Source organism: Trifolium pratense, linkage group LG1 (genome assembly GCF_020283565.1).
Source record: "Trifolium pratense cultivar HEN17-A07 linkage group LG1, ARS_RC_1.1, whole genome shotgun sequence".
Taxonomy (NCBI): Eukaryota; Viridiplantae; Streptophyta; class Magnoliopsida; order Fabales; family Fabaceae; genus Trifolium; species Trifolium pratense.
The window spans coordinates 52,884,878-52,912,868 of record NC_060059.1 but is presented as its reverse complement, the minus strand read 5'-3'; the positions used below and the strand labels follow the sequence as shown (position 1 = coordinate 52,912,868).

General features: G+C 33.0%; 1 protein-coding gene across 1 annotated transcript in view; it reads right to left on the bottom strand.

The window, feature by feature from the left end:
* The window catches only part of LOC123896385, a 44,415-nt gene that overhangs the window by 15,066 nt on the left and 1,358 nt on the right, over positions 1–27,991 (bottom strand). The window contains exon 2 of the mRNA XM_045946778.1: positions 26,950–27,909. Coding sequence (XP_045802734.1) covers positions 26,950–27,909 — 960 coding nt within the window. The remainder of the gene's footprint in view (positions 1–26,949; positions 27,910–27,991) is intronic.

The following is a 27,991-nucleotide window of genomic DNA, read 5'->3' as shown; positions in this document are numbered from 1 at the left end:
AGAAGTCTAAGTCAGTGGCTTTACAGTCAACTAGGACTACTTCTAAGGCTCTTAAGACTCAGCTTCTTGATATTGAAGAAGAATCTTCTGCTGATGGTCAAGAGGATGAGATGAATGAGGATGAGTTTGCTTTATTTACCAAGTTTCAGCAATGGAACAGATTTAACAAAAGAAATTTCAGAGGTAACAGCTCCAGAAATTTTGTCAGCAAAAAGGATGATCAGAAGAACTGCTTCAACTGTAAGAAGCCAGGACACTTTATTGCTGACTGTCCAGAAATGTCTGCTAAAGACAAAAGCAAAAGATACAGCTCAAAGAAGCAACAATTCAAGAGTAAATTGAGAAAGAGTCTGATGGCTACTTTTGAAGAGCTATCATCTGAGGAAGAAGTTGAGGAAGAAGAAGAGGCAAATCTAGCCCTGATGGCTTCAGCTGACTCAGATGTAGACTCAGACGATGAATCAGAATCAGACTCAGAAGTAACTGATGAGGTATTTTCTGACTGCTCTAAATCTCAACTTATAACTGCACTTAACAAGGTCATTGAGAAACATCTCAGAGTGTTAAGTAAACAAAAAGTTTTACAAGAAAAGCTTAACACTCTGACTGAGCAAGCAGAACATTTTCAAGGTCTATATCAAGAAACTCTGAATAGAGTAGATGACTTTGAAAAGGGTTGTGCTGTTTGTCACAAACCGATTGATGAGCAGGAAATAGCTCTTCAACAGTTTGTGCATCTCAACCTTGGGAAGAGCAAAGCTGCTAATAGAATTTATAATGTTTTAAGACATAGAGGAGAAGGACTTGGCTATGAATATGGTAGAACATATTCAAAGCTGAAGACCTTTGCCAAAAAGGTTGGAAAATCTTGGGTTTATTATGTTGTTCCACCAAGTAAAGAGGGAAAGAATCCTGGTAGTGTTGAAAATGACAATGATGATCTGAATGATTTAGAAGCTGACAGCTCAGAGGAACCAAGTGCCTCAGGATCTGGAAAGAAAAGTTCAGAAGATAGAAGTTGTTCAGAACCTGAGAACATTAGTTCAGATGTTCTGAAAGCTTCAACATCTGAGACTTCAAATTCTGAATCCAAAGGAACTTCAGTACATGAAGCTAGTCAATCTAAAAGATCAGAAGTTTTTAAAAGAAAAAATTCTAACTTCAAATCTCAGATGAAGTACAGGACTCAGATTATTTATGATTCTAGAGTCAGTAGATATAATCAATCAGAACTTGGGATTGATGATAAATACAAACCCTGGAATCATAAACAATCCAAATCCTGGAATAATAACAAATTTCAAAAGAAAAGATTTCAAAAAGGTCATTATTCCAAACCAAGATCTTTCTCTAACACTAGACAACATAATAAGCATGTTTGGACTAACAAGCGTGGACCCAGAAGATGGGTACCAAAAGCTGAAATTATGTATCATTCAGATTTACCAACTAGGAAAGGATATGTCCTACCTAAAGTATGGAAACAAGTCCTATGCAAAGGAAGAAGGGCTTATGTCCTTGACCAATGGCTGACAAGTTCTCAAGATAACAATCAGAACTTGATAAATGAAGAGGAAGAATATTGGGATGACCTTATCATTAACTGTGATAAAGAGTTTCACCGTAGTGATTAAAGTTGTTTCTCATACAGCCTGTCACTCAAAGAAGTATCATGAATCATTCATGGTATCTGGATAGTGGGTGTTCAAGGCACATGACTGGTGATAAACAACTATTTTCTAAGCTGACTATGAAAGAAGGAGGTTCTGTTGGTTTTGGAGGAAATCAGAAAGGAAAGATAATAGGTACAGGTACAGTAGGTAATTCCTCCCTATCTATTAATGATGTTTGGTTAGTTGATGGACTTAAGCATAATCTATTGAGCATAAGTCAATTTTGCGACAATGGTTATGTAGTTGTCTTTAATAAGGAATCATGTACTGTGTCTAAACAATCTGATAACTCCATAATATTCAAAGGTCTGAGAAAGAACAATGTTTATAAAATTAATCTTTCTGATTTGAATGAACAAAAAGTGATGTGTCTTTTGACCTTGAGTGAAGAAAAATGGATCTGGCATAAGAGGTTAGGCCATGCTAACTGGAGGTTAATCTCTAAGCTTAGTAAGCTTGACCTTGTCAGAGGATTATCTAAAATTAAATATCACTCAAACACACTTTGTGGCTCATGTCAAAAAGGAAAGATTACAAAATCTTCTTTTAAACCTAAGAACATTGTCTCTACCTCAAGACCATTGGAACTTCTTCACATTGATCTTTTTGGACCAGTTAACACTGCTTCAATCAATGGAAAGAAGTATGGATTAGTAATTGTTGATGATTACAGTAGATGGACTTGGGTAAAATTCCTAAGAACAAAAGATGAAGCTTATGATGAGTTTAGCATCTTCTGCAAACAAATTCAAAATGAAAAAGGCTACACTATTTTAAAAGTTAGAAGTGATCATGGTGGAGAATTTGAAAATGAACCTTTTGAAAACTTTTGTGAAAAATATGGCATTTTGCATGAATTCTCTTCTCCTAGAACTCCTCAACAAAATGGGGTTGTAGAAAGGAAGAATAGAACTCTGCAAGAAATGGCCAGAACCATGATGCATGAAACTAAAGTAGCAAAGTTTTTATGGGCAGAAGCTGTAAACACAGCATGTTATGTTCAAAATAGAATCTATATCAGATCTAAGTTGAACAAAACTGCTTATGAATTGTTCAAAGGAAGAAAACCTGATATTTCTTATTTTCATCAGTTTGGATGTACATGTTATATCTTAAACAATAAAGTCCATCTAAAGAAATTTGATGCTAGAGGCTATAAGGGTATCTTTATAGGATACTCTGAGCGTTCAAAAGCATACAGACTGTATATTTCTGAAACACACACTGTGGAAGAAAGTATGCATGTCAAATTTGATGACAAAGAGCCTGACCAAGTGTCAGAGCTTGTGGAAGGTTTGTCTAGATTTCAGGTATCAGAGGATCAATATTCAGATATTCCAAACTACTCAGAACATCCATTTTCTGAAGAACCTCTGAACACAATAGTTCCTACAGACTCTGAACAACCAAGTACTGAAGCATCTGCTGAACCTGATGTTGATGAGTCTGAAGATGATGAGCCCCCAAGAAATACTTTCAAATACAAATCATCACATCCAGAGGAACTGATCTTAGGCAACAAGGATAGTCCAAGGAAGACAAGATCTCAACTGAGAAATGAGGAATCATTGGTTGGTCTTATCTCAATGATGGAACCTTCAAAGATTGATGAAGCTCTGAAAGATGATGCTTGGATTGTAGCAATGCAAGAAGAGCTGAATCAATTTCAAAGGAATGATGTGTGGACTCTTGTGCCTAAGCCTTCACACAAGAACATTATTGGAACAAAATGGGTATTCAGAAACAAGCTGAATGAACAAGGTGAAGTGGTAAGAAACAAGGCTAGATTGGTTGCACAAGGTTATAGTCAACAAGAGGGGATTGACTATACTGAAACCTTTGCACCAGTTGCTAGACTTGAAGCAATCAGGTTACTTCTATCTTATGCTGTTAATCATGGAATAACATTGTATCAGATGGATGTTAAAAGTGCCTTCTTAAATGGTTTCATTTCTGAAGAAGTGTATGTTAAACAACCTCCTGGTTTTGAAGATGTCTCAAACCCAGAACATGTTTTTAAATTAAAGAAATCACTGTATGGTCTGAAACAAGCTCCCAGAGCTTGGTATGATAGACTCAGTAATTTCCTTCTTGAAAAGGGGTTTGAGAAAGGAAAGGTTGATTGCACACTCTTTAGAAAAACAACCAAAGAAGACATTTTAATCATTCAAATTTATGTTGATGATATTATTTTTGGTTCAACTAATGCTGCTTTGTGCAAGAATTTTTCTAAGATAATGCAGGATGAATTTGAAATGAGCATGATGGGAGAGTTGAAGTTCTTTCTTGGAATTCAAATCAATCAGAAGAAGGAAGGAACTTATGTTCATCAATCAAAATACACTAAAGAACTTCTGAAGAAATTCAATCTAGATGACTGCAAGATAATGAATACTCCTATGCATCCAACTACCAACATGGGCAAGTCAGATGATGAAGGAAAGGTAGATCAAAAGGTCTACAGAGGTATGATTGGTTCCTTACTCTATCTGACAGCCTCTAGACCAGATATTTTATTCAGTGTTTGCTTATGTGCAAGATTCCAGTCAGATCCCAGAGAATCTCATCTTACTGCTGTAAAGAGAATCTTTAGGTATCTGAAAGGAACAACTAATCTTGGACTTCTCTATAAGAAATCCAATGATTATGTGCTAAATGGATTCTGTGATGCTGACTATGCTGGAGATAAAATTGAAAGAAAATCCACAAGTGGCAATTGTCAATTTGTTGGTGAAAACCTTATCTCCTGGGCTAGTAAAAGACAAACTACTATAGCTTTGTCTACAGCAGAAGCAGAATACATTTCAGCAGCTAAGTGTTGCACACAACTACTCTGGCTAAAATATCAGTTAGAAGATTATCAGGTAAGCAGTAACAATATCTTTTATATTATAAGTTTGTATACACAAGCAAACCCTAAACCCTAATTTGTTTTCTTGATTTTCCCTCCATTTTATCTTGCAATTTTTATTAAAAAATAATTCAATTTTGTCTTGACTAGGATTTGAACCTGCAACCCTTCGGTGCAAGGCAATATTTCCAACCACTATGACAAGTATATCAATTATGATTAAAATTATGTGCAATAATTGATAAGCACCATTAATTTTAAAAGTATATCATATCAAAATTATTGTTGACTATATTATTCATCACGAAATATTTTTATGTCTTTTCTGATCAATGATATTTTTCTACCGCATCATAAATTTAGAAAATAATTATCATGTGAGATTTGGAAAGTTATTATCACGTGTAATTTGGAAAGTTATTATCAAACTCAATTCTGGTAAATCAATTTTTTTTAGCAATACAACCAAACACAACCATTATTGAGTTTGATAATATTGCTAAAATTATTATCATGTGAGATTTTTTTTGCCAATACCATAGTCATGTCACTAATCACATTCATTATTTTCATTTTAACATTGCAGATTTAATATTAACCGATGATCAATTGATACAATATGCACTAGCAGACCAATTGTGATTTAAATTATGTCCACAAAGTGTTAAGATCCATCAACTTTCATAGGAAAGATTTCATACGACAATTAAGCACCATCAATTTTCATTGCACAATTTAAACAATTAAAAACCGATAATCTCTTATCTCTTATATTATAAGCTTGCTAACATAAGATTTGTCTACGATGGGAATCGAACCTGCATCCCTTACTTACAATAAAACCTTTCAACCGCTAAAACATGTGCTTCAATTATGAAATAATTTAGAAATCCTAATATGTTAACCCTGTTTTCAATAAATTTGAACGGCGGAATTAATCACAATTTTTATTTATTTATGGATGTCTACTTAAGTTTATGTTCTTGATTGTGTCTTTAATTTTTTTTTAACCTTTAATTATCATTAATTTTTTAACCTTTAGTTATCAGCAATTTTTTTTAATAAGTAAACAAAACGATGGTGTTCCAAAATTATTTAAAAAATATATAAAATATAAAATAAGCACATAAACAAATATAGAATAATTAGTCCATGAAATTTCCTATATTACTCTTATTGAAAATGCTCTTAGAATTTTTGTATTTTATTTTTTATTATTACATATTACAGCTAATTAGACCCATGCACCGCATGGGTCAAAGTTCTAGTTCCTTTATATAGTGATAATACTGCAGCCATTCATTTATCTAAAAACCCTATTCTACACTCTAGAGCCAAACATATTGAAATTAAACACCATTTTATCAGAGATTATGTTCAGAGAGGCATTATAGATATTAAGTTTGTTGATACTGAAAATCAATGGGCTGACATATTTACTAAAGCCTTATCTGTTGAAAGATTTGATTTTATAAAGAAACATCTGAACATGTTTTCAATCTCTGAATGAAAAATTTTTTTTGGCAATTAAAGTGTAAGAGGTTATGTATATCAGAACTTATGATTCAGAACATCTGAAACACAAGCTCTGAAGTACTTAACTCTGATAGAGAATTTTAAATAACTCAGAGGCTCTGAACTATTTAAGTGGGAAACGTTTAGTATTCACTGCTGAACAGTTGTCCATTAAAATAGCAGTTACCGAGTAAATTTCTGCACGTGGTCTACGTGTGTCAGGTAGTGGGTGGTTAATGATGATTTTTGGTATTCAACTTTCTGTCAATTAGCGTAACTTCCCAAATTTGCTATTTTCGTGTTAACTGTGTGCATTTAAATAAAACTTACACAATACACTTGCACACTATTCACTTTCACAACCTACACTTTCATATTCTCTCTAAACCTCCAACAAACTTTCTTTCTCTCTCGTTAGTTTTCCAAACCTTACCCTAATCTCCAACAATGGCTGGTGCTTCGTCTTCTTCGTCAAAAAGGATTCCACCGTTTATTTTCAAAAATCTTCAGATCGTTGGGAACGAGATGGAGTTTCCAGAATCTGAACTTACTTTTCTCTCAGAGAAGATGGTTGATTTCGATGGTCTACAAGCTAATGGGTTTGAAGTTAAGAAGTACTTTATCACTCAAGGATGGGATAAGTACTTCGACATGCTTAATGGTCCCATTTATCCAGATTTGTTGAAGAAATTTTGGATGAAAGCAAAGGTGTTTGATAAGCATGAAGCTAAGAAGGAAGAGCTTGCTGCAATAGAAAGGAATCCTAGTCTGAAGGGTAAAACTAGGAAGGAAATGGGTTTGCTGGATTATACAGGTGTACAGATTAGGTCAAATATCTGTGGGATGAACATGGCACTCTCGCCTATCCACTTCAATGCTCTTCTTGGTCTACCTAACTCTGGGATAGAGTTAGATGTGTTTGAAAAGGATACAAGATACAGGGATGATCTTCTGCATCTCATATGCACAGACTTCTCCTTAAAAGGGAAAGTAAAGGGTTTGACTGATGAATGCAGAGTTCTTTTCAAGATCATCTTAGCAGCTATCAGTCCAAGGGTTGGTGGGACTGATACAATCTCATGGACTCATCGTCATCTGCTGTATTTCCTTCTGACTGGAAAGAAGGTTAATCTTGGAGATTATTTCTTTGAACGGATTTGTGAAGCCATTCTTGCAAGTAAATCTCAAAGGAAAACTACTATAGTTTATCCTAGGTTGTTGTCAGACCTTCTGCATCAAGGTCATGTTGTTCAGAACTTGAAGAAATTCCACCCTGAATTGGTTCAGAAGAAGTTTTATCCAGAGATTCTGAACGCTAGTTTTCTGTCCAAGATGCGTTTGATTGCATCTAAGCCTATTGCTCCCCCACAAGAGTTCTCTGTTAGGCTTGAAGATCGTCTGTATGTTGAAGGCTACCCTGTTATATCTGAAGCTGATGCTGAGCATGTGATTCAGGACTACTTGGAAGTGCTCAGACAAGAAGGTTTTGTTGTTGACAGGAGTATGGTTCCTCCTGCTCCAGCAAATCTGTATAATCCTTCCAGGAAGCAAAAGAGAAAGGCTGGAACTCAAGAGGACCTACCCAAGCCAGATCTTTTGGCTCAGAAGAAAGTCAAAGTTGAACAATCTATGGCTGAGCAAAGGACTAAGAGGAAGCATGAAGAAACTGCAAACAAGGCTGCTGAAGGAGCTTCCAAAAAGCCTATTGTTGTTGAGGATGACAGTTCATCTGAAGAATCTGAGTCTGAAGATGAGACTGAGTCTGATGAAGAGACACTTGCTGAAAGACCTCGTAAAAGACCTGCTCCTACTCCTAAAGATAAAGGTAAGTCTACTCAGTTCATCTTTAATGAAAATGAGATTGGATTAGGTTACACCAAACCTCTCAGAACTGTTTTACCAACCTCTGATATTCCAACCTCTGATAACCCCCTATCTGAACTAGAAAAACATCTTAGCCCTGACCCTCTTAATAATCAAACTTTCACCCAGAAACCTTCATCTCCACCTAAACCTAAATCACCTCAACCTCAACCACAAAAAGAAACACCTATCACATCACCATCTGAACCTCAACCAGATATTCCTGTCACTAAACCAATCTCTCCCACAAAACAACCCTCTCCACACAAATCTCCTGAACCAACAGCTGAACACAAATCTCCTGAACCATCTCCTGACCATATTTACCCTGAATCAACTTCTGACATATCATCATCTGAACCAACCCCTGAACCCCATCCTAACTCAAGTGCTGAACATGCTTCTCCTGAGCGTATTCATACTTGTGCCCCCAAGCCTTCAGAGGCAGAAGTTGTGGTTATTGACAACCCTGCTACTGAAACACCTACTCTCTCTACCATTCCCAATCCTTCACCCTCATCATCCAATCCTTTTAGTAATCTATCCACTCAATTTCATGAAGATTTGCTTAGATTATCTACAATAAAGGACAGGTTCTTAGTTTGTCCTTCTGATGTGGACCTAGAAGTTTCAAGCATTAAGGCAAGGATTTGCAATGCTTTGGATGTTGCTGCTGCTAAGATTAAGGCCGTTGTTAGTAAGAGGGATCTGGATGGTATAAGCTTCATGAGGAACAGTTTGGCTAGGGCTGAGTTGAAAAGGTTAACGCCGTTCAATCATGAAGAGCATGAACGTGCTAAGCTTGTCGCTATAGCTGCTGCTGTGAGGCGTCTGTCTGCATTCCATGATTGCTGGGTTGATTCTACTCTTCTGAAACGTCTTGAGGATCAACGGATTGAGAATGAACGTCTAGCTGAAGCTGCTGCAAGGCTTGCTGAAGAACTTCCTGAGATAAACCAAGAGGATGCTACAGATGATGTGCTTGCTTCTCTGAACCAGGATGATGTCCTGATGATTGACTATCCAGAGGAAGGTGAACCCTCTGATAAAGGCAAGGCGCCTTTGGTTGAAGAACAAGCACCTGTGATTGAAGATCAAGCTCCTGTGATGGCTACTCAGTTGCAGTTTTTTCAAGAAGCCCTGAGGGAACAGCAAGAAGGTTTAGAACGTCAAAGAGCTGCTCATGAGACATTGGAAACCAAGGTGGATGGTTTAGTTTCCAATGTGGGATCCTTGAATGATAAATTCGACCAACTCTTAGCCTTTCTTAAGAAACCCTAGGATTCTATGCACATGTTTTATGCTTTCTTTTTATTCTCTGTTTATCCTCTGAACAATTTCCTTTTAAGCTATTTTTTTTATGTGGCTTGTTTTATGTTTTGTTTGTTTTGCTTGTGCTAATTTTCTTTGATAAATAAGAACATAAGAACACAAGATGCTTTTAAACGAAATTTTTTTATTAATGCTTTGACAATGTTGAGTACATTGGTAAAAAGAAAAAGAAAAAGACAACCTAATCCTAATCAGATGGATAAAACTCAGAAGAAATCTCTGATTTCTCCTCAGCATCATCTGATGAAATTTCAATGGGATCCGGGTTTTGCTCTTGTTCTTCTTCTTCTTGTTCCTCTTCTGGAACATAGCTAGCCAGAAACTCAACATAGTCAGCATCATCTTCATTCTCTTCAGCCTCAGAATCTGATGAGATGTTTATTATCTCAGCATCTTGTGGTATCTTGTTGTCTTCTTTATCCTTCTCATCGTCTTCGCGTTTCTCTTCGTTCTTCTTTCTCTTAAACTCTGCGATGCGTAAACTAAATCTTTTCATTATTCCAAATTTTTCTTGCTTCACTTGTCTATTCTTGTTTTTACGTGAAGCAGGCATGTTAACTCTTTCACCTTTTTATAAACCCTTGAGCGCGTTGGTTTTCGTTTTTGAAATTAATTCACCTTTGTAACAACCACTCTCCTTCTTTGACTGTCTTGATTCTATAAATTTTTTTTACTTTTTGATAATGACAAAAGGGGGAGTAGTTACGCATTAATTATTAATTGATAAGTTCCAAAACTGAAACCACACCTTTTATCTCGCTTTTATCTGTTAAATTAAAAGTTGTTACTTTTAAGTTGTTTTACGTATTTTAATGCGGAGACTAAGTTAGTTGAAACTAAAATAAATTTCATAAGTAAGGATAAGTTAAGAGTGCAATTTTAACTTAGTCTTATGAGACTTAGGGGGAGAGCTTGCAAACCTCTCACTCTGAAGAAAGATATGAAATTTGTTTTATTTCAAACCATCTTAATCTTATACTAAATTAAAATATCATGGATAAAACATAAAGTTCAGACTTTATGAAGTATCAATCTTAGGGGGAGCTTGCAAACCTCATAAACCTAAGAGAAACATGATAAGTTAATTTAACAACAATTGTCAATTAATACTTATGTTTGTCATCATCAAAAAGGGGGAGATTGTTGGAACAAAATTGATTTAAATGTTTGCCCCTATATATATAAAGGTTTTGATGATAACAAAGTATTAATTAACAAATTGGAAGGACTAAAAATTTATTTTAAGTGCGCAGATATAAGCATCATATAAGCTCTGAGTGAAGTTCAGAGGATGTGAATTCAGAAGTTCACAAGCGCTCAGAAGATGTTGGACTTCAGAAGATACAACATTCAGAGGATGAAGACTTCAGAACTTCTTGTCTGTCTACAAGCTTCATCAACCTCTGAAGATCTCTTTGAAAGCTGTAAAGATTCCCTTTGCTAGTCAACTCTTCTACCAATGGAGAAAAGGACCTTTCAAGTCTGATCAGTTCAGCTACCCTCAGTTTGTCTGTTCTCTTTTGAGAACGTGGGTTTTCAGTTTTGTTAGCTGAATAAGGAAAGTCTTCTCTGCAGTAGTCAAAGTACCTGAAACTCTTTCTTAGTTTTGGATACAACCAAACTGCATCAAGACAGGCTGCTTGAAGACAAAAGTTTATCAACTCCAACGGTTCTTTTTGCAACGACTCTTTTCTAGTGGTATATATACTAGAAGATTCAGCTACAACAAATACAATAATTAAGAATTGAACGTGCGCTGAACAAACTCTGAACTCTGTGATATACAAGCTCTGAACCTCTGTCAAGTGTTTTTGCACTTTAGCCAAATACTCTGTACTATTTGTATTTGCTCTCTTTAGGTTCATCTAAGAGCATTTGTATATTTTTATATACTTTACTATTTACTTGTGAAACTTAAGCTTGTGTGCTTAAGTGTGAAACTTAAGCTTGTGTGCTTAAGTGTGAAGTCTTAAGCTTGTGTGCTTGAGCATTGTTGAGAAGTCTCTTGCTTGTGTGCTTGAGCAGGTGTAATCTTGTGTGATTATAGTGAACTCCCTTGGAAGTGCAAGGGGACTGGACTACTCTCGTTTTGTGAGAGGAACCAGTATAAACTGCTTGTGTGATTTCTCTCTCTCTCTCTTGTTATTATTTGTGTTATTTATCCGCTGCGAACGTAGTTGAGTTAAGAACTTGAAAAAGTTTTAACTTAGCTAAAACACAATTCAACCCCCCCTTCTTGTGTTTTCACACCTTCACAAACGCCACAAATACTTAGACCATAATTGATTCCTTTAGAACGAGCTCTAAGAATTCTCCATGACAGACTTTAAGACTCTTCCAGTAACTTTTCCCGCTCAAAGCCGGCTTGATTAAATATCATGTTGTTTTGTGCTTTTCAAATCAAAGAGACAACAACGAATGAAATAACTCCAATCCTATCCATATGCATATAATTTCCAGGGACCAAGTTCTTCAAGAGATATAAATGGGTCGGACCCCCTTCCGCTATAGCGACCGGGATTCCTAACCATTTCACGATTTCTCTCCAAATTGCGCCAAAGGTAGGATATTTAAAAAATAAGTGATCTTCCATTTCTAGACTACCACAGCCACCAGCGCATAACACCGATGAATTATTCGATATACCTCTGTTCGACAGATTCTCCTTTGTCAATAGTCTCTTGTGAAACATCCCTCGTAACTAAAATATTATTCCTTTTAAAAATTGCATTTCTTTAATAAAAAAACATGTACATTTTATTAAAATTATTTTACCTTCAATGTACTCCCTCCGTACCACAATATATGTCACTTTGGGAAAAAGAATTTGTACCACAATATATGTCGCTTTATATTACCAATGAAGCATTTAATGCTATTTTTCCTATTATACCCTTAACTATTTATTACACTCTCTTCTTTTAATTCTTCAATTTATTCTTTTCATACCATAAGAGCATCCTCAATGGAGCACTCCAACTTTGAGTACTTAAATGGGTCCCACATTAACACATCACTAATTTATTATTTTTTAATAATAGTACCTAATAGGTACTCAACCCCTCCAATGGAGCACTTCTGAAAAAGTTCCAAAATGGGTCCCATCAATAATTCCACATCATTACAATAACTTATTATTTAATTATATATTTTATAATATAAATTGATTGAATGATAAAATTACAAAATTAGTATGTACTATTTTTTTATAATTCGAAAAATAATTAAAATTCAAAATTTAATTTAAAATAATATTGCCAAATTTTAAGAATTACATAATTAAAAAATAATTTAAAATAACATTACATAATTTTAAAAATAATTAATTTTGTTGATCATCATGCCCAAAACGTTGCCAAATATGCTCGACAAGATCATGTTGAAGTTGAAGATGAGCTCGCCTATCTTGAATTTGTGCTCTTCTTTGAAGGTATGGTGCGAGATTTGGATGAGGACCATTGTGTGTGTCACTTGTTGAAACATCATTGTTCGGGGGCTGATCATAAGAATAATTAAAATGACCAGCATACGTGTCTCGTTCGTCTTCCACAATCATGCTATGCTATATAATGCATGCATATAATGTATGTTTACTTGTATCCATATGCCAATTACGCACCGGGCCACATACAATTGCGAATCGTGATTGAAGCACTCCAAATGCACGCTCCACGTTCTTTCTTGCTGTTTCTTGATGTTGGGCAAACAATTTTCTTTTATCTCCTTGTGACATTAGAATTGTCTTGACAAGTGTAGCCCATTGTGGATAAATACCATCGCCTAAATAATACCCATATTATATTGGGTTCTATTTACCGAATATTGCACCAACGTCTATATGGTTGGCATTAAATTTTTTTAGAGGCATGCCAATTCAAAAATTATGCTTTTGTGATGTACAAAAATAAAATTATGTTTTTGTACCATCAATTCAAATTGAATATATAAAATAAACAGGGCTCTTGAAAATAATATTTTAATGAAAAATAAGGTGGATCCAAGAGGAGAGAGAAAATTTTTATTTTAGAAGTGTTGAAACAAAATTGATTTAAAAATGTTTGCCCCTAAATCTATTAAGGTTTTGATGATAACAAAGTATTAATAAACAATTGGAAGGACTAAAAATTTAATTTAAGTGTGTCTGAAACTCTTACTTAGTTTTAGAAACAACCAAACTGCATCAAGACAAGCTGCTTGAAGACAAAAGGTTATCTACTTCAACGGTCATCTTTGCAACGACTCTTTTCTAGCTATATATATACTAGAAGAATCAGTTGTAATCATTATCAATAAAAGGATTACACACGCGCTCGAACAAACTCTGAATTACGAATACAAGCTCTGAACCTCTGAACTAGTGTTATTCAACTCTTAGTCCAAATACTTTGTATTCATTGTATTTGCTCATTAAGGTTCTCTTAAGAGCAGTTGTATTCTTCCAACTATTTTATTATCTCTGGTACTTGAGAAATCTTAAGCTTGTGTGCTTAAGTGAGAAATCTTAAGCTTGTGTGCTTAAGTGAGAAGTCTTAAGCTTGTGTGCTTGAGCATTGTTGTGAAGTCTCTTGCTTGTGTGGTTGAGCATTTGTAATCTTGTGTGATTATAGTGAAATCCCTTGGTAGTGCAAGGGGACTGGACTACTCTCGTTTTGTGAGAGGAACCAGTATAAATTGTTTGTGTGATCTCTCTCTCTTTTATCGTGTTTGATTGTGTTACTTATCCGCTGCTGTTGTAGTTAAGTTAAGAACTTGAAAAAGTTTTAAACTGAGCTAAAACACAATTCAACCCCCCCTTCTTGTGTTTTCACACCTTCAATTGGTATCTAGAGCACTGGTCTGTTACTTTCACTTAACAGTGAGACAGTAAAGATCTTGTGAAAGCACTATGTCTGGAGGAGACGATAGTACTAGGACAACTGGTGAGGCCAGTGATGCTGGTGGTGGTCCTAGAAATGCTTTTGGTTTTGACTACTTGAGTAATGAATCACATGAACATAGTGGCAATAGAAAAGCTGTAACATCCCGGATTTTTATCCAAGATATTAGTTAGAATTTTACTTAGTTTGAAAACGTGCGGCTACTTCTTCTTCTTTTTTTTTTAATAAAATAATTCTAAAGATAATTGAAATAGAATTCATAGAAATATAAACTTAATTAAAATGAATTAATATTTGAAAATTTCCAGCGGAAGAAAATACAACAACAAATTATTTATTACATAAAATTCTCAATTATTACAAAAACCCAATTTTCCCCGTTCATACGCGCTTCAAGCATCACGTTCAATCATGGCTTTCTCCTTGAGTACCTAAAATGTTGGTTGTAAGTGTCAATTTCCTGGTCCACATTGAATCATACTCACCACAAGAAAATGTTACAAAATAATAACAAAACACTTCACCTTATCGAAAATATAATTATTAGTTTTAAGAAAAACCTTTGATGATTAGAGTACAAATATAAGAACCGAAACAAAAAGCAACTGTGACACATATTAACACATAACCCAAATTACATGACCATCCAAATAAAAAGAGAGCAACAATAGTTTTTTTTTTGCTACGTACATTAATAATTCTTATATATATATATAAGAATTATATATAAGAATTATATATATATATATATATAATAATTCTTATATATATATATATATATATATATAATAATTCTTATATATATATATATATATATATATATATATATATATATATATATATATATATATATATATATATATATATTTTTTTTTTTTTCTTTCTTTCCTTCCTTCCAATTACATTAATTCTTTTAAGACCAGAATAATTATTTACTCTTGTTAGTTCTTCCTTCCTATATGAAGTGCAATGCAACTAAGACAACCCTATATGAAATACTAATGATCCGGATAATAAATCTCATACCAATGAGAGTACCAGCCACATAGGCTAAAAGTAAACCAGCCACACAGGCTCAAGCCACACAGGCTAAAAGTAAAACCAGCCACACAGGCTAAAAGTAAACCAGCCACACAGGCTACCTAAATATACTCTGCTATACACATCTTATATGATGCATGATACTCCACTTTCTTAGCAAGGCCGATTTCACCGAAACAACAATAAATCACTATGATTTGTAACTACTTAATTATATATATTCCAATTCTTAATTTCAACAAGTAATTGTATAATTAGCAACTACCAAACACAATACACATGGCATGAACTGAACATTAATTTGCAAACATAAGCACATATCCATCAATTCAATTATCACAAGCTTATATGTACAACCGACACACGAAATTATTTATTTACTTTTTATAAGGCTGATTCCATTGGTTCATTTTAAGTGGCAAAAGTTCTACTATTATTTAACAACATAATCCTACGTAGCATGAGTTTATGGGGAAAAAGCCCTTACCTTAATCGCTTTCCTTCCAAGCACAATATTATCTTAAATTCACAGCTACCGTGCACACACGATGTCTCTCGTCCTAGAGACCGTTTTTATGTACAATCCAACCGCTAAATATGAAGAACCACATGTCATGAATCGACCGTACGAAACGAGAGCGATCCAACGATGAACAAAGGCGCAATCACAATTACAAAACATAGATGTGGATGTTTAAGTTTGATCCGTGGAGTTGGGATAATTTAGAGGGTGATGCCACAAAGTGACATGAGGTAATTTTTGGAATTGAAAGTGTGATACAAGTAAATAAAGAATGAATTGTGAAGGAAAGGAAGAGATGTATGTAATAGCGAGCAAGAGGGAGAGATACTAATATTGCTATAATCTCCTTCAAGGTACATTAAGAGTGATAACTGCTCATCAATTTCAAATTAAGAGGAATTAATATGAGAAGCAAGTTTGACTAAGAATCTAGACTCATAGTTGGGCGTGAGTCACAAGTGGTACAAGAAAGGAATCATGGGTATAAATCAGGAGGAAATCAAAGGATTAAATGAAATAACTTTCTTGTAGTAATTGTGAGTAAGTAATTCAAATATAAAACTATCTTTTACTAGTAAAAGGAATGTTGAGTTGCTCATAAGCAAGCATTGTGATGATGTGGCATGCTTTAGAGAGCTTCTCATATTTATTTAAAATTTGTCTCACAATTTATTTTGTGTGTCCATTCATCCTCCAAAGTAATTATCTATATGTTACAATAATAATGGCTCCCAATAATAATGAAAGAAAGAAAAGAAAAAAAAGATCAAATTACAAAAGAACAATGAATTAATAGATATATGTTCTTTCATATTTTACACTACCAAACATAAAATATAAATCGTGCATGCGTAAATATGATTTGCAATTTGCAAAATTTTACTTTAAATAAATAAACCAAATAAAAAAATTACTCCTCAAAAAAATTTCATTGACAAAATAAATAAATAAATTTTATGAAAAAAATACTTTAGTTATATTGTTTATTAATTAATTACAATGCAATTAAAACAATAACATGATGCATCGTTCCACCTTTGATTGCTTGCAATTCATTTTTGTCTCAATTCAACACCAATAAATTGGGTTAGTTTTTTTTAATATATTATTATTGTTTATTATTTATTATTAGAGTAACTCTATTATATGAAATATGAAAAGGTTTTAATAGAGATTGTAAACTTTTCTTATAGAATGCCACATCATCACAAAAAAATTTCATGCTGGACAAAATAAATAAATAAATTTTATGAAAAAAAATACTTTAGTTATATTGTTTATTAATTAATTACTATTGTGCTATTATTTTAAAAAAAAAATTAACTTTGTCACACCAACTTTTAAACTACCATTCTTTCATATTCCTTAACTCTTATTCCTTAACTATGACAAACAAATAAATTTATCATACAATCCTTTACACTTTCATCTTTTCGCATCCCTAACCATTGTGTGTATAAATATATGATTTTGTGCACAAATGCTAAATGTTAATTTGTAGTGAAAATTTGAGTTTTCATCATCACTTTTCCCCAATCAACTATTGGATGATAGCTCTTCAATAGGTTCTTCATCTCTTCACAATTTATTAGTTTCTATATATATAACAACTTATTAATTACGTTACTCTTACATATTGTGTGAAAATTTTAGACATCCTTATTTTTATTGATATAATGTTTGTTTTCTAACTTTTTTCTTATTTTTTATTTTTTTTATTTCTTAACGTAGATATGACAATTTTTTCATGTGAATTAGAATAAAAAAATAAAAGATGGACTTCTATTTTTGTCTTTGTTGCATCTTTGATGCTCATCAAAGTCGATGAAAAGCGACAATTTATGTGAGTATATATATCTTTGAGTGCATTTCCACTATGTTATATATGAAATATGAAAAGGTTTTAATAGAGATTGTAAACTTTTCTTATAGAATGCCACATCATCACAAAAAAATTTCATGCTTGACAAAATAAATAAATAAATTTTATGAAAAAAAATACTTTAGTTATATTGTTTATTAATTAATTACTATTGTGCTATTATTTTAAAAAAAATTAACTTTGTCACACCAACTTTTAAACTACCATTCTTTCATATTCCTTAACTCTTATTCCTTAACTATGACAAACAAATAAATTTATCATACAATCCTTTACACTTTCATCTTTTCCCATCCCTAACCATTGTGTGTATAAATATATGATTTTGTGCACAAATGCTAAATGTTAATTTGTAGTGAAAATTTGAGTTTTCATCATCACTTTTCCCCAATCAACTATTGGATGACAACTCTTCAATAGGTTCTTCATCTCTTCACAATTTATTAGTTTCTATATATATAACAACTTATTAATTACGTTACTCTTACATATTGTGTGAAAATTTTAGACATCCTTATTTTTATTGATATAATGTTTGTTTTCTAACTTTTTTCTTATTTTTTATTTTTTTTTATTTCTTAACGTATATATGACAATTTTTTCATGTGAATTAGGATAAAAGAATAAAAGATGGACTTCTATTTTTGTCTTTGTTGCATCTTTGATGCTCAACAAAGTCGATGAAAAGCGACAATTTATGTGAGTATATATATCTTTGAGTGCATTTCCACTAATGTTATGTTATTATTCATAATACATTTTTCTTTTGGTACATTTCATAATACCATGTTTATATGTACTAATTTTTTTTTTCAAACTAATTTTTTTTTTGTTATTCATCTGTAGTAAAGTATCAAACAAGTTTGTTTGAAGACAATTTTTACTTACTGCCCTACAACAATATCACTTATTTTTTCAAGGAAAATATCACTAAAATTATTAAAACAACAAAACCATCATTTTAAATTGTAACAGAAAAAAACCATTTTAATTTTGATATTACCTATTCTTTGTGATAGAGCAGTTATTCATTTATATTCAAATTAAATTTGTCTTTTGAAGTAACCGTGAAAATAAAACCACAAATCCACCTTAATTCATTTGTAAATTAGTTACAATAAGGAAAATGAATGTATGAGAAGATCAAGTTTCTTATAACCATAATAAATCATTAAAAAATTTGTGGGAAAAATTACTCTATAAGTATAAATTAATTAGTCTACCAACTCTTAACATTTTATACTAATTATATATGAATTTCTTTTTATTTTGTGTGTTCATTCTCCATGGTTAAATATAACGATTTATATATTAGTAATTGATGGTTATTATTGATTTGCACTAACAATGGTGATGTTGATTGATGAAATATATATTTTTGTTGGTAATTTGATGATTATTATTGAATTACACTAACAAATTTATTCGTAATTATTTAAACAATCCACACTTCAATTACATAAATAAAATTGGACGGAGGTAAACCTCGCAAAGAAAAAAAAACTAAAAAAAATAAAAAATTAAGCAATTAAAAAAAGGCAAACGGGACAATAAACTAAAAAATCCTCACAAATAAAAGTTGAGATAAAATTTCACCAAGTAAAAGTTTGAGAGGAAAAAAAGTTAATATATCAACACAAAAATTGTATTATTGTTAAATATAAGTTATGTTTAATTACATAGAGTAGAATAAGTGCGCGGCTATGTTATTTGGTACATACTTTCAAAGAATGTGATCAAATGATGAAAAAGGAAAAACTAATATCTATGAATCACATTATATTCTATAATTGAAACTTATTTCAATCTTTCTCACGAGCAATATTGTTAGCAAACCGCCTCTAACTCTTTTTGAAAATAATAAGAAATACACCGTAGTATAAAAGCAAAGCAACTTACGACTGCTCCACTACGATCCATAAAAAGAAAATATGATGCATCTCTTCAAACTTATGAGATATATTAGTTTTTCCTTTTATTTATCATTTTATACGAACTCACTTAAATTTTTAATTTTATTTTATACGATTATACTATTAGAATAAAATATGATACATCTCTTCAAACTTATGAGATATTATAAGAGACTCGCTAAAAATTATATTCATTGTGTCCTTAATCTACAATATAAAATCTCATTTTACTAAACAACTTTCTTATTTTTAATATAACAGAATTACAACTAAATCATGTTCTAATCAAACCTGCATGCATTCATTTGCAATTTCTTTGGTAGTTAAAATAAACTCCACCAAGTGAAAGTTTGACGTAAAATTTTAAAAGAAGTCAATATATCAGCACAAGAATTTTATTTTCATAAAATATAAGAAAACATAAATTGGATGGAAGATAATAAGTCGTTTTGCTATTTTATACATAATTTCATGGAATATAAGCAAAAGATGAAAAAGACAAAACTACCACATATATATAAATCACATTCTATAAGTTGAGTTTGATTTTTTCTTTCTCATAAACAATATTTTTAGCAAGGATGACTGCTGCTATAATTCTTATTGAAAAGAATAAAAAATATACCAAAATAAAAAAACAAAACAACTTGCGAGTGCACTAATGAGACCCATAAAAAAATTAAATTAAAATTACACAATTAAGATACAATATAATACATCTTTTCACACTTATAAATAATATAAGAGATCATTTTTTTTGACGGAATATTATAAGAGATCATTAAAAACTATATTAGTTGTCTTTAAAATATATTTTTGAGCATAAATATATATAAAAATAAAAAATCAATTATATAAACCAATACAAAATTTCATATTTCTAAATAACCCTCTTATTTTTAATATAAATTAATATTAAACCTATCTATTTCACTATATTTTAAAATATTATCAATCATTTAATTATATATAATGATACTTATCATAATTATTATTTTTCATTTATGAAAATATTTTAAATGTGTATTTTAATCGAGCCCATAATTAAATTTTGGGTTGATATATTTTCCTGAAAATCGAGACTAATAAAATCGGGATAAAATTTCACCAAGTGAGTAATTGATAAGAAACTTCAAGAAAATGAGAGGGAGGTAAGTAGATAAGTTATTTGGCATATTAAATTATATAGAATGGAGTAAGGAGTAACGTTTCTATTTGATAGGTAATTTTCAGAACACGAGATCACGTGATAAAAAATGTCAAAACCACCATACTTCTTAGTTCAACATTACTCATGAGCAATATTTTCACCAAGTATAAGTATGTATGACCTCCAACTCTTATTGAAAATAAATAAATAAATAAGGGATACATTAAAAATAAAAAAGCAAAGTGATTTGTGACTAAAATTGCAACTCATATAATGAAAACTAAGATTTTATACGATGACACAATTAAAATAAAATATGATACATCATTTCAATAAAATTTATTTTAATTCTGAACTAGCGGGCCAGGCAGGCGCGTTCCGCGCCTGCCTGTGTCTAACTTATGTACCTGTTGGATATAAATTTGGAATTTTCACGTAAACAGTACCCAAAAAAAAAGATACGCCTTATGTTATGGTGAGTTTGTTAATAAAAGATTTTTGTTGCTACTAAAAAAAAGCAAGGGTAATGTTGGTATTATGAAAATTCTACCCCAAAACTCATGTATTCTTTTTATATATTATAGTATAGAATAGATATAGATGAAAAAACCATAAAAAAAACTGAGGAAGTTAAGGGCAATTATGGAATAATTAAAAAACCATAAAGGAAGTTAAGGGCAAAATGGACCAAAAAAAATCCAGCCCAAACTCCCTTATCCCCTTTATATATTGTTATAGATATAGTATAGAATAGATATAGATGAAAAAACCATAAAAAAAAAGAGAGGAAGTTAAGGGCAATTATGGAATAATTAAAAAACCATAAAGGAAGTTAAGGGCAAAATGGACCAAAAAAAATCCAGCCCAAACTCCCTTATCCCCTTTATATATTGTTATAGATAACTTTTGTTGTTTTTACACATATATAATATTGAATATAACCATATCGTAAAAAATATTTAACAATGTATTTTAATCGAATGTGTGATTATACTTATCACAATTATTATTTTTAATTTGTAAAAATATTTTAATTATGTATTTTAATCGAACCCGTGCAACGCACGAGTTTATCCCTAGTATATTAGGGAAAATATTACAGATGTCACGGTGGAAGAACAAAGGGATATTCAATGTGATAAGAGAAGAAAACGTAGGCATGCATAACCGTAATAATCAGTAATGAGAGTTATAAATTGGACAATTATATAAAAGAGTTAACATGTGAGAGAAATGAAATGGTCAATAATTTTGACTATGTGAGTAAATGGAAAAGATCAGCCAAATAATGCTACTAAATAGAAATAATGGTTTTGAAGAATGTTAAAAGGGTATTTCATGCTTAGTCATGACAATCAACGTGTGATACATTTGCAACACCAAAACTAATTCAATTTTGGCTAAGTCGAAATTAAGACTAATATATAATTGATTTTAAAGTTCAGCAATTAGTTTAAATAATAATAATAATAATTAAAACAATCATTATCTCACCAAATAATAAAATAAATAGAATATGTAAAATAATTACTATTACTATAGAATTTATTTATCAAATAATAAATCAATAAAATACATATATAAAATATTGGGGCGTTACAAAAGCCCCTATATTCAATGGTGATGCATTATTATTTGAGTGGTGGAAAGAAAGACTGTATAGCAATATTACTGCTATTGATCATGAGTTGTGGGATTTGGTTGAGCTGTGAGTAACTTTTGAAAACTTAAATGAACATGGAAGATTGTCCATTGAGCACAGAAAGTTACTCTCACCAGCTAACCTAAAAACGTATACCAAGCATCACAGAGTAAAGGACATTGTTGTTGGTGCTATTAGACATGAAGATTATGTCAGAATAGAAAACAAGTCCACTGCTAAATCTATCTTTGACTCTATGTGTGCTACCTATGATGGTAATGAAAAGGTTCAAGAGGCTAAGGCTAGTCTCTTGATAAGGCAATATGAACTATTCACCATGCAACAAGATGAAAGCATTGAGACTATGTTTACAAGGTTTCAAATCCTTGTATCTGGTCTTAAAGCTCTTAAGAGGAGTTATTCCACCTATGACCATGTTCAGAAGATTCTGAGGAGTCTTCCTATTGCTTGGAGACCTAAGGTCACTGCAATAGAAGAAGCTCAAAATCTCAAGACTCTGAGTCTTGAGGCTCTGATAAGCAATCTCAGAAGCCATGAGATGGTTCTGAATGCTGATTCAGAAGCTAAGAAGAAGTCCAAGTCTGTGGCTTTACAGTCAACTAGGACTCCTTCTAAAGCTCTTAAGACTCAGCTTCTTGACATTGAAGAGGAATCTTCTGCAGATGGTCAAGAGGAGGAAATGGGTGAAGACGAGTTTGCTTTATTCACTAAGTTTCAGCAATGGAACAGGTTTAACAAAAGAAACTTCAGAGGAAACAGCTCTAGAAATTTTGTCAGCAAAAAGGATGATCAGAAGAACTGCTTCAACTGTAAGAAGCCAGGACACTTTATTGCTGACTGTCCAGAAATGTCTGCCAAAGACAAAAGCAAAAGATACAGCTCAAAGAAGCAACAATTTAAGAGCAAATTGAAAAAGAGTCTGATGACTACTTTTGAAGAGCTATCATCTGAGGAAGAAGTTGAGGAAGAGGAAGAGGCAAATCTAGCCCTAATGGCTTCAACTGACTCAGATGCAGACTCAGAGGATGAATCAAAATCAGATTCAGAAGTTACAGATGAGGTATTTTCTGACTGTTCTAAATCTCAACTTATAACTGCGCTTAACAAGGTCATTGAGAAACATCTCAGAGTGTTAAGTAAACAAAAAGCTTTACAAGAAAAGCTTAACACTCTGACTGAACAGGCAGGCCATTTTCAAGGTCTATATCAAGAAACTCTGAACAGAGTGAATGACTTTGAAAAGGGCTGTGCTGTGTGTCACAAACCTATTGATGAGCAGGAAATGGCTCTTCAACAGTTTGTGCATCTCAACCTTGGGAAGAGCAAAGCTGCAAATAGGATTTATAATGTTTTGAGACATAGAGGAGAAGGACTTGGCTATGAATATGGTAGAACATATTCAAAGCTAAAGACCTTTGCCAAAAAGGTTGGAAAATCTTGGGTTTATTATGTTGCTCCACCAAGTGAAGAGGGAAAGAAATCTGGTACTCTGGGAAATGAGGATGATGATCTGAGAAAATTAGAAGCTGACAGCTCAGAGGAACCAAGTTCCTCAGGATCCGGGAAGAAAAGTTCAGAAGATAGAAGTTATTCAGAACCTGAGAATATTAGTTCAGATGATCTGAAAACTTCAAAATCTGAGACTTCAACTTCTGGAACCAAAGGAACTTCAGTACCTGAGACAAGTCAATCTAAAAGCTCAGAAGTTTTTAAAAGAAAAAATTCAAACTCCAAACCTCAGAGACAATACAGGACTCAGATTATTTATGATTCTAGAGTCAGTAGATATAACCAATCAGAACAAAGGATTGGTGATAAATACAAACTCTGGAGTCATAAACAATCCAAATCCTGGAATAATAACAAATCTCAAACAAAGAAAAAGTTTCAAAGAGGTTATTATTCCAAATCAAAATCTTTCTCTAACACTCAACAACATAGTAAGCATTTATGGACTAACAAGCGTGGACCCAGAAGATGGGTACCAAAAGCTGAAATAATGTACCATTCAGATTTACCAACTAGGAAAGGATATGTCCTACCTAGAGCATGGAAACAAGTCCAATGCAAAGGAAGAAGGGCTTATGTCCTAGACAAATGGCTGACAGGTTCTCAAGTTACCAATCAGAACTTGAAAAGTGAAGAGGAAGAATACTGGGATGACTTTATCATTAACTATGATGAAGAATTCTACCGCAATGATTAAAGTTGTTTCTCATACAGCCTACCACTCAAGGAAGTATCATGAATCACTCATGGTATCTGGATAGTGGATCTTCAAGGCATATGACTGGTGACAAACAACTATTTTCTAAGTTAACTCTGAAAGATGGAGGATCTGTTGGCTTTGGAGGCAATCAAAAGGGAAATATAATAGGTACAGGTACAGTAGGTAACTCTTCCCTTTCTATTAATGATGTTTGGTTAGTTGATGGATGATCACCGTCGTTTCGTGATCAAAATAATTTTAAAATAAGTAGTACAAGGTAGTGACCTTGGTCGTTTCGCAAGGACTCACGATCGGTTTAACAATATTAGAATGAATTTAAAGGTTGCAATTTGGGGTTTTTTTGTTTGTGGAAGCAATAACAGAGATTACGAATTTAATTAATATAAAAGCAATCAATCCATTGGTTTTAGGCAACTTTGTTTATCATCTATCATGGGTTCTTATATGAATATTCATACAGTTTATGCTTCGGCTGATTATAGAACTAATTTAACAAGCGAAAATCAGTTTTATAACGAATTCGTTGATTAAGCACCAGCGTGTTCGACTAACTATGGCGATGATCAAGCGTCACCAATAACACAGTTAAAAATCATAACAATAATTCGGCAGCCCTATTTTGCAAGCGAAAATAATATAACAATTTCCTATTCAGATTAATTTGAACAAGCGTGAATTAATTTGAATAGTCTCAATGTTATGAACGTGAAACAAAATAATTAAGCATCAATTGCATCAACTCATACACAAAAGAGAGACAAGAAAATTGATATATGATAAGCATAAACATAACGATTTGCTATTAAAACCGAACCTCAAGATTCGAGAACAAAGTTCCTTACACCAATGGATCAATAGAAGTTTAGTTCTCCATGGAAGATGACGGCTGCTCTAGGGTTTGAATATTCCGTGAACAGTGAATGAATAACCCTAGCTTCCTTTTTTTCGGTTTAAATAATACATGGAACGGGCCTTAAAACAATTGGGCCGGAAAATATAAAGTTGTGCTGAATTAAATTCGTCTGGAACATAAACGCAATTATTTGACACACTTGCGCTCCGAACTGGGTTTTGGCCTCAACATGAAAGTCGTAGCTCTTGATCTCAGCTTTCCAACGCATCTTCCCGCGCCTCAATCCGATATTTGTAACTCCATTTATGACCTGCGGACCGGAAGGGTGTCAAAGTGCTATTTATTCATAAATTAAGTGCGAAAATAAAATAGAGTTAGAAATAAACTTAAATATAAAAACACCTTAAAATAGTGAAAATAGTAAATTAAACCATAGGAATACACTAGTACAATAGTAGAAGAATATGCATTAAAATGCACTGATCAAATTCCCCCACACTTGAACTTTTGCACTCCGAGCAAAACTCAAATGAAAAATATAAAAACAAATCACAAGCAGTCAACATATTCCAGGTTTCAAGCTTCAAACCTTGGGTCAAAATTCAAAGATTGGCACAATTCTTATCTATCAACTTTCAATAATAATCTTGCGTGTGTGTGTGTACTGTCTCCCATTGTCAACCAAAGTAATGTCAAGATCCCTCTCTGAAACTACCATTCTAGATGCTAAGTTGTCATTCTTTTCCTATAATTTTGGATTTAACCAGAATTTCAGACTAGGGGGGGCTATTTCTTTTCAAGAGATCAAAAGCTTTTCAACATCAACTCAGGGGCAACTACCTTCAAGCTTTATTATAGTTTATTATTATTTATTGTTTTTAAGCTTTAGGTACTACTCCACCTTTTCACCTGACGGGATCTTACTTGTAATAAGTCCAACCTGTTACTCAGAGTAGAGCATCCTACACAGCACTTGTTCCTCCAGTTTCGGGCACAGGAACTTGTTATATTCATTAGTTTTAGCTCTTAAACAGTTTCCCTTTTTCTCAATTAATAGCAATGATCGGTCTATCTGTTACTCTAGCCTTTCCCCCACACTTAGTTCTAATCATACCTCCATTATATTCAAATTAGAGAACTTAGTCTAAAGAATAAATATTTCAGAGATTTATCTAGACATTACTAAGTTTGACAGTGTTCAAGCAGTTGTGCATTAAGTTGCAAAGACTATCATGTCAAGTATCAAAACAAAAAACTCCAAAAATTTCACTGACCCTACAGCTATCTGCCCTAGCCTTAGAACATGTGACTACTCATGATGATTTATTTTATTATTATTATTATTATTTTTTTTTTAAAAACACAAAAATGTAAATGTAAATGTAAAATGTCCCTCCCCCACACTTAAACCAGACAGTGTCCGCAATGTAATCTAAACATAAAGTGAGAGTAAAGGAAGGAACACACCCGAGGGGCTAAGGTGTAGCGGCTGGTGCTGGTGCTTCTATGTCTGGTGGTTTTGGTGGAAGCCCTTCCACACTTTTATGGAGCAGCTTCAACCGCTGTCCTTTTGCTTTGAAAACCTTGCCAGTACCTGTACTTTTAATTTCTATAGCACTAGAAGGAAAAACATTAGTCACGACAAAGGGGCCAATCCACTTGGATCGAAACTTACCAACCATATCTTTCAGGCGAGACTTAAACAGCAAGACTTTTTGGCCAACAAAAAATTTCTTTTTGGAAATCATCTTATCATGGAAGTGCGTAGTCTTTTCTTTATCATGGGAGTGTTTGGTTGGGGCAGCCGGAATGTCAAGAACTTTAACCGTACAGACCGCCTCATTGACAACAACTTCACCTGTATGAATGTTATTATCCTGCAAATCAGATTCAATCTTAGCACAAACAGAGCAAAGGTTAGTGTTAGTAACTAAATCCATATAAAAAACAGAATGTTCTTCCACGGGATGTTTCATGGCATCAAAAATGTTAAACTTAGCGACAATGTCGCCAAACTCCATGGACATGGTTCCATCATAAACATCAACTTTTGTTCTTGCCGTTCTCATGAATGGTCGGCCTAGAATGATGGGTGCCCTACTGGAATTAGTTTCGCCCTCCATGTCTAGAATGTAGAAATCTGCAGGAAGAATCAAGTCATTAACTTGAACTAGGACATCTTCTACCTTCCCAGCAGGGCGGGCATTGCTCCTATTTGCTAATTGCACGATTAAACCTGTAGACTGCAAAGGACCAAGATCAAGGTTATTATAAATAGAAGTAGGCATAACATTAATACCTGCTCCCAGATCAAGCATACAATTTTCAAACTTGCGATCCCCAATGGAACAGGGAATAGCAAAAACTCCTGGATCATCACACTTTTCTGGCATGGTCTGACTGATAACTGAGACATTAGCTGAGGAACCAGTTTTGGGCTGAATGAAAGCAGAAACATTTCGTCCCAAACTGACTCTCTCATTTTCCTTCAACTTCCTCTTGTGTGTGCACAAGTCTTTCAGGAATTTTGCATATTTAGGAATCTGTTTAATTGCATCAAGGAGAGGAATGTTAACCGCACATTTTCTGAATACATCTAAAATCTCCTTGTCTTCCTCAACTGTC